General features: G+C 33.1%; 1 protein-coding gene across 1 annotated transcript in view; it reads left to right on the top strand.

Annotated features, from left to right (window-relative positions):
• SMARCA5 (SWI/SNF related, matrix associated, actin dependent regulator of chromatin, subfamily a, member 5) overlaps positions 1-14,534 on the top strand; it is a 40,469-nt gene extending 25,935 nt beyond the window's left edge. Inside the window, exons 12-24 of the mRNA XM_025438861.3 lie at positions 808-929; positions 1,013-1,165; positions 2,523-2,655; positions 5,466-5,614; positions 5,811-5,930; positions 6,755-6,865; positions 7,194-7,307; positions 7,703-7,825; positions 8,578-8,710; positions 9,522-9,640; positions 10,049-10,261; positions 12,444-12,551; positions 13,274-14,534. Of these exons, the coding sequence (XP_025294646.1) occupies positions 808-929; positions 1,013-1,165; positions 2,523-2,655; positions 5,466-5,614; positions 5,811-5,930; positions 6,755-6,865; positions 7,194-7,307; positions 7,703-7,825; positions 8,578-8,710; positions 9,522-9,640; positions 10,049-10,261; positions 12,444-12,551; positions 13,274-13,339 (1,664 nt within the window). The 3' untranslated portion in view covers positions 13,340-14,534. The remainder of the gene's footprint in view (positions 1-807; positions 930-1,012; positions 1,166-2,522; positions 2,656-5,465; positions 5,615-5,810; positions 5,931-6,754; positions 6,866-7,193; positions 7,308-7,702; positions 7,826-8,577; positions 8,711-9,521; positions 9,641-10,048; positions 10,262-12,443; positions 12,552-13,273) is intronic.
• The last annotated feature ends 697 nt before the right edge of the window (positions 14,535-15,231 follow it).

The following is a 15,231-nucleotide window of genomic DNA, read 5'->3' on the forward strand; positions in this document are numbered from 1 at the left end:
TTAAACTCTGGAAGGAGAATGGAGACTATTGAGCATCCTTAGGTTTTCCAGGTATAAGAAGGTGAGATACCAGCAGATTATCAGCTTCAGTTTATAAGACAAGATAATTTCATAATCCTTACTTTTTTATGATGACTTCTTGGTCTTCTATATTCTACTGTGAAGGCATTGCTTAGTTGGCTGAAGAAATGGAGGCAGTTTAATAACTAGAATCATGGCATAGGTAAAAGATGACCATTTAGATGTGAGGCCACCCTTACATTATGGTCCTTCCATTATTACCAAGTCTGGAATTAGGTCTTCAGAACTAGAAGGAGATGGGTTTTGGGTGTGTGTTAGGGGACGTTCAGGGCCATGCACATGGGAGAATTGTGGTGGAAGTGGTGGTGGAAGGTTATTTTTAAATCCATGTGGAATAAAAAGGATTATTCTCTCAGCCTTGGGACAGACCCAGGTCAGGACAGTATACCCTTTTCCATTGATCTTAGTGTGTTGTACAGATATTACATTACCCTTTCCATTTGTGCCACGGAGGGAAAAATGTGGAGAATGACTGACTTAGATAAATAATGCATATATTTTTTTCTTTTTTTTTTTTAAGATTTCATTTTTATTTATTCATGAGAGAGAGGCAGAGACACAGGCAGAAGGAGAAGCAGACTGTATATATATTTTTTCTTATAACCAACTAGGTAACTTAGAGTTAAGGGGAACTGGTTAGTCTTAGTTTTGGTTAGCCTTAAATTTTTAAATACTTTTTTTTAACTTTTGAAGCTTCTGAAAATGGGCTGTTCTATTTGTTAACAGGTTCACGAGTACTAATCTTCAGTCAGATGACAAGGGTATTGGACATTTTGGAGGATTACTGCATGTGGAGAAATTATGAATACTGTAGATTGGATGGGCAAACACCCCATGATGAGAGACAAGTGAGTAAGATCCAGGGAGGGAAGATAAAAAAATTTAACAGATAAAATAATTGCCTGACATTTGTTTCTTTTTATACCTATAGGAGTCCATCAATGCATACAATGAACCAAACAGCACAAAGTTTGTTTTCATGTTAAGTACACGTGCTGGTGGTCTTGGCATTAATCTTGCTACTGCTGATGTGGTAATTTTGTATGATTCAGATTGGAATCCCCAAGTAGATCTCCAGGCTATGGTAAGAGATAATAGTTAAATATATTCTTAATATTTTCTTAAAGCTTAATTTCGTTAGAGCATACTAATGGTCTGCAAATTTCAGTGACAACCCAGTAGAATTTTTTCTCTGACTTAATCATTCAGGGAGGGTGTTTTATAGGTAATCTTTCATCTAAAGCAAGATATCTCTCTCTTACAGCTTTGCCATATCTTGGAGTATAGCTATGTCCAGTGTATCCTGATGCCCCAAGTGGGGGGGATAGAGAGAGTTGAGGATTGCCTAAGAAATTTTTTTATGGTTCAGATCCTAAAGTGTCCCCACATTCATTGCCAGCACTCAATCAGTGTAACTGGGTGCAAGGGAATTGGTAAATGATAGTATAGTTGTGCCTTGGGAGGAAAGGGAAACCAGTTTGGTAAGCTATAGATCTACCATGTTAGATGCTTAAAATTTATGCCCATGTGTAGAAGTTCTTTGGCTAGAACAGGAGGATCATTCTTAGATTGAGAAAATGTATGATCTGCGGATTAATATGGAAACTTATAAATTCTTAAGTTTGATACTTGACACATGGTATTTGTGACCATAACGCAGGTGTTGGTTGCTTATAAGAGTAGCTGAGGAAAATTGATCAATTAGACATAGGGATGTTTTGTAAGAATGTGTTTTGTGAACTTAATAGAAGTTAAACAAACGGAATTCAAATTAATTTGACTACTTGTATGTAGTTATTTGAAAACTAGGATTTTTATATTGTTTGTGGAGTTCTTTTTTCATGTTACTTCTTTCCCTAATAGCAATGAAGTTTGATGTATGATTTAGGTGGGAAAACAATTTGAATTTAAAACTAAGAAAAAAAGATTTAAACAATTTTTTATCATCCACCTTAAAATTTATAATTTTATCTGTCTTATCTGGAGATGTGTGAATTTTATTTATTATTTTACTTTTAAGATTTTATTTATTTGAGAGAGAGTAGGGGGAGGAGCAGAGGAAGAGGGACAAGCCAACTCCATGCCAAGTGTGGAGGCTGACTTGGGGCTTGATCTCACAAACCTGGCATCATGACCTGAGCCAAAATCAAGAGTTGGATGCTCAGTGGATTGAGCCACCGAGGCACTCTTAGAAACCTGTGACTTCTATATCAGTATAACCTAGAAGTTTTCCTTGTGAAATAATCAATTAATTTGATTGAAACAGAGAAGCTGCAAGGATCTGAGAAATATTAATCTAATAAAAATCTATTTTTAGAATAGTTTTGTTACATTAAAAACTTTCACACCTGAGAATATTTTAGTTTTCCGTTTTGGTATACACAATCAAGTATTATTTGTGTAATTTTTAACTATTCAAAATAACATGGTAATTTGCCTAGGACCGAGCACATAGAATTGGACAAACCAAGACAGTCAGAGTGTTCCGCTTCATAACTGATAACACTGTGGAAGAAAGAATAGTGGAACGTGCTGAGATGAAACTCAGACTGGATTCAATAGTCATTCAACAAGGTGAGTCTTAGAATTGTAAAAAAAAATTACCAAGTTGTATTGACAAATGTTTTTTTCCTAGATTTTCTGGAGGTTCTTATTATTGACCATCTGTGGGATCAAGCTAGCGGCATGAACAATATTTATATTCCAGAAAATAGTAAGCTTTAGTTTTTCATAAGAGGATGGGTTTAGGCTGAGGAAGATTGAGGTTTGCATTTGGCTTTGCCAGTTAGGTCTTTTATAAACCTTTTGAGCCTATTTCCTCATCTGTTAAATGGGAATAAAGGGAATTGAAGTTCAGGATTTTTAAGGATTAAAGGGGATAATGTATATAAAATACCCAGCATTCAGTGTGGTACATACTAAATATAGCTGTGGTAAGTATCATTTATATGTACTGAAAAGCACTCTATTAATTATTCTGGGGTAAAATGAAGACATAAAGATGAAACTCAAAGAATCTGATGTTATATTTTGTTTTCTAGTCTACACCTGTTTACTTAACAGCACCAGGTTCCAGGCATTGATTGGTCTTAGTGCTGAGAATAAAATGGCGAAAGAATGCAATGCATGTGTCCCTACTTTCATGGAGTTAATTTGTAATTTAGTGAGAGGGATGCTCAGAATAAGTGTTTATGTAAATAGGACTAGAGCTTGAGAGTGGGATTTTATTTTGGGTTGATTGAAGGGAACTAAATTCTCATGCCAGATTAGCTTTTAAGGAAGACATTTATGTTTTCATGAAGCTTTATTATAATAAGGTTAGTGATGGGGTGTAAAGTATTTATTAAAGTATAAATAAAGTATTTATTCCAGTAAAATGGAAAAATAGAAAAAAAACCCTTCAATTACCTCAGGGTCATATAGGTTTCTTTCATTCTCAAATTTGCATTTTGAGCATGTTCTTTTATCTGTCTATAAAGAGAGACTGTTAATATTGTTTGCTGATGATTCCATATTGTGTGTCTTCATTTTGTGAACTGCCTTTTAATTTCTGTGTAAAGGAATGTTGCATTTCTTTTATATCCTCTTAATGCCAACCATAGTGTTAATCACACCTCTGAATATGTGAAGACAATAAATGATGGCTTATTATTAGTTTTATTAATAATTATTTATTAAGTGCTTACTTTGTGCCATGCAAGGTGCTAAATACTTTGTATCCATTATCTCATTTAGTCTTCATGCAATTTTGAGGTTGGCATAAGAAGTAGAGGCAAGTCACTTATATACCATTCATGTAACTAAGAAGTGACTTATCTAGGACCAAGAAGTATATTAACTATTAGAGTGAAGTGTTTACATGCGAAAGTCTTTGGAACTTGCCAAACAGTAAGGTTTCTCCTGGATAATGTAATGGCGAGTTCTTCTCCCTCTCATATTCATCCATGTTTTTAGAAAAACACCGGCCTTATAGTATTTTTAATTATTTTTATCTGTGAAACATTTTTGAAAAATGAAAATTATAATCAACTTAGAAAAACTAAGTTTTTTTACTTAGGTTTTTGGTTTTATTGGGGGTACAAATTTTGTATATGTGCTGCTGAAGTGAGCATGGGGGTGGGGCTTAAATTTTAGAGCAAAATTTTGTGCTAATAGCTCTGTAGGCATTAGTCAAAGAGCAAGCCTCAGGTGTATCTCTTTGTATTACTGTCTTGCAGAGTAAGAGATGTAATTAAAAATAATGAGAAATCATAGAACTGCTTTCTGTCTGACCCGCTCCCCCTCTGTCCAATGGGGAAGTAGTTTCAGTAAGACCATTTTGTTAGTAGTGAGGTAGCTTTCAAATCAAGAAACATGTTCTGTAGATACATCCTAACTTTGAAATTCATAGATGTTGGTGGATTCTGTTAGGGATGCAAAGCTGTGATACACAAGCATTTAAGATCCAAGAGAACAATTTGATCTTTATCCATACTCCTTTATTACAAGTTGATTGGAATACAAAAAGTGAAGCTTTGTGTAAGTGAAAATATTTCTTGATATTTTTGTTTTTGATGCTTGTGTTTTCGAAAACACAAATTATAGGGTTGACCTATAATTCCTACCAATTGAAGATCTTAGTTTTCTTATGTTAAATTTCTTCTGTGATCAAAATAAGCTTTGAAGAGTTTCAGTTCTTTAGATTAGGAAATTTAATTTATTTAGTCCCTAGATAAAGTTTGGCAATATGAAGGTTTTTTTTTTTTTTTTTTTTTTTTTTTACACGTTAACCTTTTTTTCCCCCCACTTCACTTTTCGAAGAAAAAGCTGATTGGGGAGTACTAGTATTAATGTCTTTCTGCTTATCAGAACTTCTTGTGATTATGATTTGATCTCTTGATATTTAAAAAAAAACTTGCTAATTGTGATTTTCAAATATTCCAGCATGATACTATTCAGCCCATATAAGAATACTTTTTATTGGGCAGCCCCGGTGGTGCAGCGGTTTGGCGCCGCCTGCAGCCTGGGGTGTGATCCTGGAGACCCGGGATCGAGTCCCACGTCGGGCTTCCTGCATGGAGCCTGCTTCTCCCTCTGCCTGTGTCTCTGCCTCTCTCTCGTTCTCTCTGAATGAATGAATAAATAAAATCTTTTTTTTTAAAAAAAGAATACTTTTTATTGAGATATGGTATGCAGTAGGTTTCATTATGTAATGATGGATTAACAGGATATTTCAAAGTTTACAACTAAGAGTGGCATATTTTTATGTGAGAATCAGAATTATCGGCAGTGAATAAACATGATTAATATTTGAGGCAAAATACATGGTATTCCATCTAACATTTAAAATTCCAAGTTTCAAAACAACCTTGATTAACATTATACAACATTTTCTTTTTTTCCAGGAAGACTTGTGGATCAGAATCTGAACAAAATTGGGAAAGATGAAATGCTTCAAATGATTAGACATGGGGCAACACATGTATTTGCTTCAAAAGAAAGTGAGATTACTGATGAGGATATTGATGGTATCTTGGAAAGAGGTGCAAAGAAGGTGAGGTGTAGATTAAATGATTATGTTTTTAATATAAAATCTTTTAAATCAGAACTGTTTGAGGAAATACGTATGTGAGCCATAAAAAGGAGTTTTTGTGTACTGCAGAGCCTAACTTATTTTGACTACAGTTCTCAAGGTTTTTTTTTGTTTTGTTTTTAATTCTCAATATAATAAAGTGGTTTTTTACCCCTAGACTGCAGAGATGAATGAAAAGCTCTCCAAAATGGGTGAAAGCTCACTTAGAAACTTTACAATGGATACAGAGTCGAGTGTTTATAACTTTGAAGGAGAGGATTATAGAGAAAAACAAAAGGTAACTTGAGAAAGCTATTTTGGTTACTTGAAGGCCTTACTTTACTTAAAACTTGCGATTTTAAGTGTTAGCTGTAACACCTTGTAAATTTGTCTCCAAGCAGTCATTTTTATATATTCACATCTAAATTATTTTCATTTTTACATGTAATATCAAATTTTCAGTTAGTAATCTCTGAAATGTTTTAAAAGCTTATGTAATGAGGCTTACTATATACACTGTTAGAGTTGAAATATATTGTAGGGGTGATTATAATTTAGAATCTTTGAAAACAAATAATTGGCAGAATTAACATAACCTTACTAGATTTTTTTTAAAAGACATAATTGGCTGGTAGTGATTAAAGGGGAAAAACTTCGTAATTTCTTAAGTAATATTTGTTAATATATAGTGAAATTAGAAAATACAAGTTGGAAGAAAAATAGTTCTACTCAATGTTTTTTCTGTTAACATTTAAGCTTTGTATATCCTCTGGATTTGTTCTAGGCTAAATACATACCTATATTTTTCTCCTAGTTTGAGTTATAGCATTTTCTGTAGGTCTGGTCCTTCCTCCTCCTCACCAGATAAAATGTTCTCCATTTGGTCAAGAAATACTTAAGTATATCTTTGCTATTCACCATATACTGTGCAGTGTATTAATTACATAGTTTTGAGCAAAGTATAGTCCCTTATCCTTGAAGAGCCAATGGTCCAGGATTTTATGAATATCTTGCCACTTACAAATAACAGTTGTAATGATGTATACACAGTATGAATTGCATTCATCTAAGATTTGTGACTGTAAACAAAGTTGGTGATCTGCATTGTTTCCTGTATGCTAGATTGCATTCACAGAGTGGATTGAACCACCTAAACGAGAAAGAAAAGCCAACTATGCTGTCGATGCCTATTTTAGGGAAGCTCTTCGTGTCAGCGAACCTAAAGCACCCAAGGTGAGTTGATGGAGCAATAAAATATCCAAAAATACTAGAATTGTAAATATTTTTCTTATATTCTTAATATTAAAGTTAGATTGAGAATTGAAATCTTCTGTGGCTTCTTACAGTGTATTTCCATCAGTTTTCATTAAAAAGTTTTCTTAAAAATTAGTTGTAAGTATATGCATTTAAAGTTTGATTAATGTTCACTATTAATGATAAATTCAGTTGCTTGGAGAATTAGCCATCATAAGTTTTGAGAGAGGAAGTTACAATTAAAATCAAAGCAAAACTTTTTTTTTTTTATGGGTAATACTGTGTTTTGTTTTGTTTTTTTCTCTAGGCTCCTCGGCCTCCAAAACAACCTAATGTTCAGGATTTCCAGTTCTTTCCTCCACGTTTATTTGAATTATTGGAAAAAGAAATTCTGTATTACAGAAAAACAATTGGGTACAAGGTAATGGAAATAACATTTTGTTCATAACTAACCTGGTTTTGTTCTTAATTTAGTAAATGGAGGGTATATCAAGTTTTTTTTTTTTTTTTCACGGTTGGATTAAAACTTGTAAAACGTTATTTGGTTGGTTAAGAATTTAGGGCAGCCCCGGTGGCGCAGCGGTTTGGCTCCGCCTGCAGCCCAGGGTGTGATCCTGGAGACCCGGGATCGAGTCCCACATCGGGCTCCTTGCATGGAGCCTGCTTCTCCCTCTGCCTGTGTCTCTGCCTCTCTCTCTCTCTCTGTGTCTCTCATGAATAAATAAATAAAATTAAAATCTTTAAAAAAAAAAAAAAGAATTCATCACATACTTTCTAAAATCTACTGATGGATGATATAAACAAATATTTTTTTAGGTGCCTCGAAATCCTGACCTACCAAATGCAGCACAGGCACAAAAAGAAGAACAGCTTAAAATTGATGAAGCTGAACCCCTTAATGACGAAGAGTTAGAGGAAAAAGAGAAACTTCTAACACAGGTATATATAGTCTTTATGCAACATAAAATTTAGTGTAACCATTACTTTGTAAGGGTACTATGCTTAGGTATGTTGGGGTACACAGAGAAGTACATGTTTTGTCTTTCAAAAAGTAAGTAATTGAAGATGATAAAGCATGAGCCATATGGGTGTATGCTACAGTTTGATTGTCACTAGTTGTTGAAGTAGAGAAAGAGTATAGATTTGCGCAAGCCTTACAGTGGATACGTTTTTTATTACGTTTCTTCCAGTATTCATTTTCTTTTCCTGTGAATCTTCCACATTGGTACTAAGTTACTGTTCTCAATTACAAGTCTCTGGTACTTTTTTGTTTAACAACCTTTAGGGTTTAATCAGGATCTTTTAGAATCTGGCCTTAACGTACTTTTGAAGCTTTATTTTTCTTCCACTTTCCCAATTGTTATTTCTTTGCTCTTTAGTGTATGTTTATTGCTTTTTGCAAACTCCTGCTTATCCTTCAAAATACCGCAAAATCACTTTCTCACAAAATCTCTTTTTCACAAAGCATTCCTCTCTTCCACTCAGATTTAATTGCTTGGTTATGTAAACAATATGTGATATATTGCTAAAAATACAGATCTATGTGTATGAAAAATTACCACTTTAAAATAACTTAAAATCTAGGAGTAATTGAAAATTTTCTAATACTTCAGACATACTCGTAAGTGAAATAGCATTTTACCCATGTTCACTCTGCTGTTATTACATGTTTTGTTTCCATTGCTTTGAAGGGATTTACCAATTGGAATAAGAGAGATTTTAACCAGTTTATCAAAGCTAATGAGAAGTGGGGTCGTGATGATATTGAAAATATAGCAAGAGAAGTAGAAGGGAAAACTCCAGAAGAAGTTATTGAATACTCAGGTAATTTTTAAATCATTTTAATAGATTAAAAAATATTCTCAGGTTTTTGGAGTGCTATTTGGGGAGTTCAGGTTTTATTATTCTGAGTTATGTTTTGATAAGCTAAATTTTGCCACAAGTTTTAGGGCTGTATTTTTTTTGTGTTTTTAAAAAACTGAGTTGGAAAGAAAATGTCCTCTTTTTTAAAATGGCATAGTTTTTTTTTTTTTTTTTTTCCACCCCAGCTAACTGGCTATTGCCAAGAAAATAAGAATAGGTCATTGAATAATTATGCTTTCATTTTATTTTTCTCCACAACTTCTTAAGCACTATGTGCCATTGTTTCCTGAAATCACTTGAATTGTCAAGTGAAGAGGTGTAGTGTGCTGCAGTGAGTGTGCTTAGAATTCAAGAATAATAGAAATTTAAGAGTTGAGAGATACTTTTTTTTTTTAAAGACTTATTTATTTATTTATTTATGATAGAGAGAGAGAGAGGCAGAGACACAGGAGGAATGAGAAGCAGGCTCCATGCCAGGAGCCCGACGCGGGACCCGATCCCGGGACTCCAGGATCGCGCCCTGGGCCAAAGGCAGGCGCCAAACCGCTGAGCCACCCAGGGATCCCCCGAGTTGGGAGATACTTAAATCATCCAGTTGATCTCATTTTTTTATAGTTGAGAAATTAAATAATCGACTTATTTTGTAGTATTAGATGTGAGAAAAATGAAAACATTTCTTAATCCTTAGCAAATTAGAGTATTTATGATAAATTATTTATGTTTCTCCTCCTCCTTCCACCGGTCTCATCTGTCCAACTTTTATTCTTACCAGCTGTATTCTGGGAAAGATGCAATGAACTCCAGGACATAGAGAAGATTATGGCTCAGATCGAAAGGGGAGAGGCAAGAATTCAAAGAAGAATTAGTATTAAAAAAGCACTTGACACGAAGGTACAGTCTGTATTAATAAATATAGAACTTCTGAGAATATGTGAGTTAAAGGAACTTTTTAAAAGGAAATGAAATGATTTAAAACAAAGATTTTGTTCAAAGAACAGTATTCAAGTGTTATAGTTATTCTCAACAGAATTTACGTTAGTATACTTCAGTTGAAATATCTGGGTCAGAGTCTCTATGATTAGCTCTTTCCTACAAAGTCTGAGCCTGTATCTCTCTCTAGAATAATAAAGATTATAAAGTTGTTTCACAGCAAAGGTTATATAATGCAGTTGAAGTGCCTTTGGATAGAAAATTCTGATTTGGAATGGAACATATTTAGCTAATTTTATTAAGGCTAAGTTTGAAATATAGATTATACAGGATTTATATTTTATATAATATAAAATCTGACTTTGATAGATTGGACGGTACAAAGCACCTTTTCATCAGCTGAGAATATCATATGGTACTAACAAAGGAAAAAACTATACTGAAGAAGAGGATCGTTTTCTAATCTGTATGCTTCACAAACTTGGATTTGACAAAGAAAATGTTTATGATGAATTACGACAGTGTATTCGCAACTCTCCTCAGTTCAGATTTGACTGGTTTCTTAAGTCTAGAACTGCAATGGTGAGTGCCTGGGCCTTTTTGTGTAATGTAGCACAGTTTAGAGTAAGTATTGCTTAATATTCTTTAAGGTAAGTAAGGTAACTTACTAAGAGTAAATTGTGGTTCCACTCCAGCTTTGGGGGGTATATTTTTGTTACAGTATCATGAGTTCAGTCAGTTCCTTAGAAAACAGTTCTCATCTACAGTTAAAAATTTAATATCGCAGATCACGTACAAAATTTATTGGTGGTTCCATCCTTCTTTAATATCACATATCTTTTAACATCACTACGTAGGATAAGGACTGGTTTTTTCATTTTAATCAGGTTCTAAATAGGAAATATCACCATCAGTTTCACCTTATGAATGTGATGATCATAATTTAAGATTTGCATTTTTCAGATAATTTTGATTTTCTTAAATGAACACATTTCTATAAGGAAAGAACTCATATTCAGGCATTTGCCTTTCTGAATGTGTTGAGTCTGGATTATTTTATTTTTTTTTTTTATTTTTTATTTTTTTGGATTATTTTAAAATAGCTTGTAGTAAAGCACTTTTTGTATGGTTTAATGGTAGGTTTTGTTTCCATTCTCAATACTAGGCTGTTTGTGATAAGCAAGTTCCATTCCTAATGACCAAAAGTTATAATTCAGGAAAGTTTAGCCTCCATGAATTGCTCTTTTTATTACGCATTTTACCACTTCGGAGGTTTTAACTTCCATCTTGTGTTCTTTAGGGTGATAGTACCAAAAATATTCTATGGTCTTTATTTGGGATATATTAGGATAAGCAGAGTTTAAACATCTTTATATAGTGAGATTTCTCTAAGTTTATTTAAAGTATGTTGTTACTCTTCAAGATGGGGGACTGTGCACAGTCTTTTCATATTTGACCACTGAAGGATTATTTTTCACTAAACATTAACAGTGGCTACTCTTCTTGTGTATTCTTGTTTGGGAAATGTTGCACTATAAAGACATTATAAATAAAATTTGAGGAAAGACCAATTCCTATAGCTTTATTATTATTTTTTTTTAATATTTTATTTGTTTATTCATGAGAGACGGGGGGGGGGGAGAGAGAGAGAGAGAAGCAGAGACAGAGGCTGAAGGAGAAGCAGGCTTCTCTGCAAGGAGGCGGATGAGGGAATCAATCCTGGATCCTGGGATCATGCCCTGAGCCAAAGGCAGACGCTCAACTGCTGAGCCATCCAGGTGTCCCCCTATAGTTCTGTCTTTTGTCTTTAAGTGGGAACAATTCATACAGTTAATAAGAAACAAAATGCACTATCATGTTGATTTACCAGTACAGTACAAACCAGTACCCAAAGCTGTTATTTCCAAACATGTTTCATTTTAGAGCACACATAAAATATGAGATTATATATGTGCATGGCCCCTTCTGATGAACACTTAAGGCATAATCCTTGCCTGAGATCACATCTGTAACATTGTGGCATGTATGCCTCAGTACATTTGTTAGGTATAGAATTTTGATGTAGTGTATTACCTTTTATCTATATTATGTTGCAAATATTTCCAAACGTTGTATGGTGTATTCTGTAACCGTATTTTAAAATGATTTTGTTGTAGTTTGCATAGGTCATTTTTTTTTTTTTTTTTTTACAAGAAAACCATTTTGCTTACTAAGTCAGCAATGATGCAAATGTACTTCTCTTTTCTTCAGGGTCATATGCTAATGCAGCACTACACTTTATACAGCCTCCACAAAGGATTTCAGTTGACTAGAGAGAGATGATGTAGATATCATCATAAACTTTTACATGGCTATTTTTCCAAAATTGGAAAAATTCTAGTTAAGGGAAAGATGACACTTTACACTTCTTAGTAAAGCTCTGGTTCCTTTAGTTTTGGATCTATAGGATAGTTCTCAGGTATAGGTACTAAGTAGCAATGTGGCATATATTATGTTAATTTTCACTGGTTGAATTTCTTTGGGAAAGAAGGATTTATGAAGATGAAAACAGTGTGATTTTAAAGAATGTAAAAACATCGATATCTTGATTTTCATAGAATGGATTGTAATCAGTTCTTTTGGCTGTTCTAGATTTTATCTTTGGGGAATGTATGAGTAATTCTATATTATACAATTAAAACGTTATCATTTTAAAACCTTGGTATCCTGAAAACTTGTAGATGGATATACATGTTTACCATATAAATTTATATTTACAATTCAGGAGCTCCAGAGGAGGTGTAATACCTTAATTACCTTGATTGAAAGAGAAAACATGGAACTAGAAGAAAAGGAGAAGGCAGAGAAAAAGAAGAGAGGACCAAAACCTTCAGTAAGTATTCATGAAGATATATTTTCTTTGTAAGAATTTGAACATTATGTAGCTATCAGTAATGTGTTTGTCTTTATGTTATGAATTGTTCTTAAAAGTATAAATTTGATTGCGTTGTGTAGGGAATACATTACGATGGTATTCCGTAATTTGGAGATTCTTGAAAATCTGGGGAAGATATGTCTTATGAATGCCATGAGCCTACAGTTGACCTTGAGAGTACAAGGTGTAATTTTAGAATATGTAAAGAAATATTAGGAAAGCAATGGTTTTACAACCTTTACTGCAAACTTTTAAGGTTTGGTTTATGTCCCAGTGATATTCTTAGCAATGTTAACACAGATATTTTAAGAGAATTAAAAAAAGGTCATCTTTTTATTTAGTAATAATTTAGAAAGTCATGAATAAATGAATGCCTGAGTAATGTCTGGTATTTATGTAAAACCTCATTAAAATAATTTAGTACTGCTTTCTTTTGGTATCAAGGCATGTTATTGTTTGGTGTATTGGTTTACTGTTGTGTATTGCAAATTATTTAATTGGCATTAAAATTTTTGTGTTCATTAAGTGAGTAGACAAGATTTTGGAGAATTAAGATTATTCTGGGTAAGAAAGTCTAATACTTATTACTATGTAGCAGTTGTTAAAGTAAAAAAGAGTCCACGTATTTTATCTTTAATATTAGTCTTGTGATTAAAAGGAATCTTTCTGTTCATTTGTAGACACAGAAACGTAAAATGGATGGAGCACCTGATGGTCGAGGAAGAAAAAAGAAGCTGAAACTATGAATACATATTTGTTTCATAATCACTAACTTTAAACCAGTAGTTCTTTAATTTACGGGTCTTCATAAGATGTACTGTACAATACTCAATTGTTATGTCATTCAAAGACATCAGGTTCATCTGTTTACTAAGCTAGAAACATAGTATGTAGTTTCACTTTTTTAAATGCAACAGCTGTGCTGAAATTTTTTTTATCATTAACACTTGAAGTAATAAAACAGGCTTCATTTATTAATAAATGTTTCATTTGATTTATTTTTCTATTATAGTTCCATTTGTGAAGATTGTGATTTTTTGTTTTATCAGCTATAATTTCTACACCCAGAGCTTAAAAAACAAGCAAACAACTAAAAAAAATTGCACAAATAATATTTGTCCTTTGGTCTTCACTTAGTTGTGTAATTGTTTTAATTCACTTTGCCTTTGCAGAAATTTGGGTATCTTTGTAGTGCTATATAGAGTCTCATCTGGGAAGATTATGTAAATTGCATTCTCCTTGATTATTATATGGGTAGAATGAAACAAAAGGCAAGACAAATTATCATTAAATTCTATGCATATATCTGTTACGCTTTCTGTTTCTGTAGTTGGTTCTGAGGTGTGAATATGCCCTATTCTGTTGGAAGACTGGCTGTTTAGTTGTATAGCCAAAGACATTTAGTATTTTCTGGTTCCGTAAAGTGTTATTGTACCATTTTGTAAAAGGAATATTAATTTTAATTGTTTGGTAAATGTTTTGACAAATTACCTTCTTGAAGCAGCCACAACTTAGAAAGATAATGTCAAAACTAAGGTGATTTTTTTTTTAAAGACCAGTCAAAATAAGGTATGGATTTGTCATACTGTTAAATTGAAATTGGTAACAGAATGTATGTCCCCTTCCAGTTTGCCTTTTTTGAGTTTTTAGAGTAATTGAAAATTTTATATTTTAAAATAATTTTTAAGTGTGAATGGCAAGATTGAGTATAATAACCGGTTTTTATTTTCTATGGACAGACTTGATAAACTGGAGACCCTAAAGCCGGATTACCCAAATTGTAGTGTCAGGTTTTTAGCTGTACCAGAGGCCTTTATGTGCTACACATAATTTGTATAAAGTTTTATATGTGCAAATTGGGTACATAAACAGTTCTCCATTTTTCTAAGGGAATGCAATAAATGTAGCATCGTGAATAAATATAACTTTTATAATCCTTAAGTGGTCTTTTCTTTCCATTTTTTTTCTCATTTGATTTTTTATTTTTTTCCTTAGAACATTATCTCATTCCCTTAGATTTCTTCTAAAATTTCTATTACTTGTCAATTGTCTGCCCACACATAATTGAGACTTTATTTATAATGCTGATTTCTAAAGTATTACTAATACTGCTTACTTTTCCAAACTGTGGAATCGTGGCTGTGTTAAGCAAAATCCAGTGTTTATGGCAAGTTGTAATTTGAGCTTCCTTTTCTGCTTCCCCTAAATGACATCATTTTAACCTTGGATTCTGGAAATAATTGAGTCCAGTGTATGCAAAATTTGAGGAATAGGGAGTACTCTTAAGGGTGGTAGCCTAATTTTAGAAGAAACACTTGGAAAAACAAGGCTGAAGAAAACTGGAAGTCACCAAAGCAATGTTTTCAAGAGGTGGGGAAAGTAAAAAAAGCCATAGAGTGGAAATGTGTTAAAGAAATCAAGCTTAGCCCTTGAAAGCTCAGGGACTCGAAAGGGAAAGGGAAACAGTTTAAAAAAGCAGGAAAGAAAAACAATATCCAAATTTTGCATTGTAATTAGCCAATGTATTTCTTTTCCACATGTCAATTAGGATATTATTGCATATTTAAGAAAAAAGCCATGATTCTAATGATACTGCTAGTTAAGGAAAAATTAGCCAAAAGTAACTTTTTTTTTCAAA

The sequence above is a fragment of the Canis lupus genome, chromosome 15 (assembly GCF_003254725.2).
Source record: "Canis lupus dingo isolate Sandy chromosome 15, ASM325472v2, whole genome shotgun sequence".
NCBI classification, from domain to species: domain Eukaryota; kingdom Metazoa; phylum Chordata; class Mammalia; order Carnivora; family Canidae; genus Canis; species Canis lupus.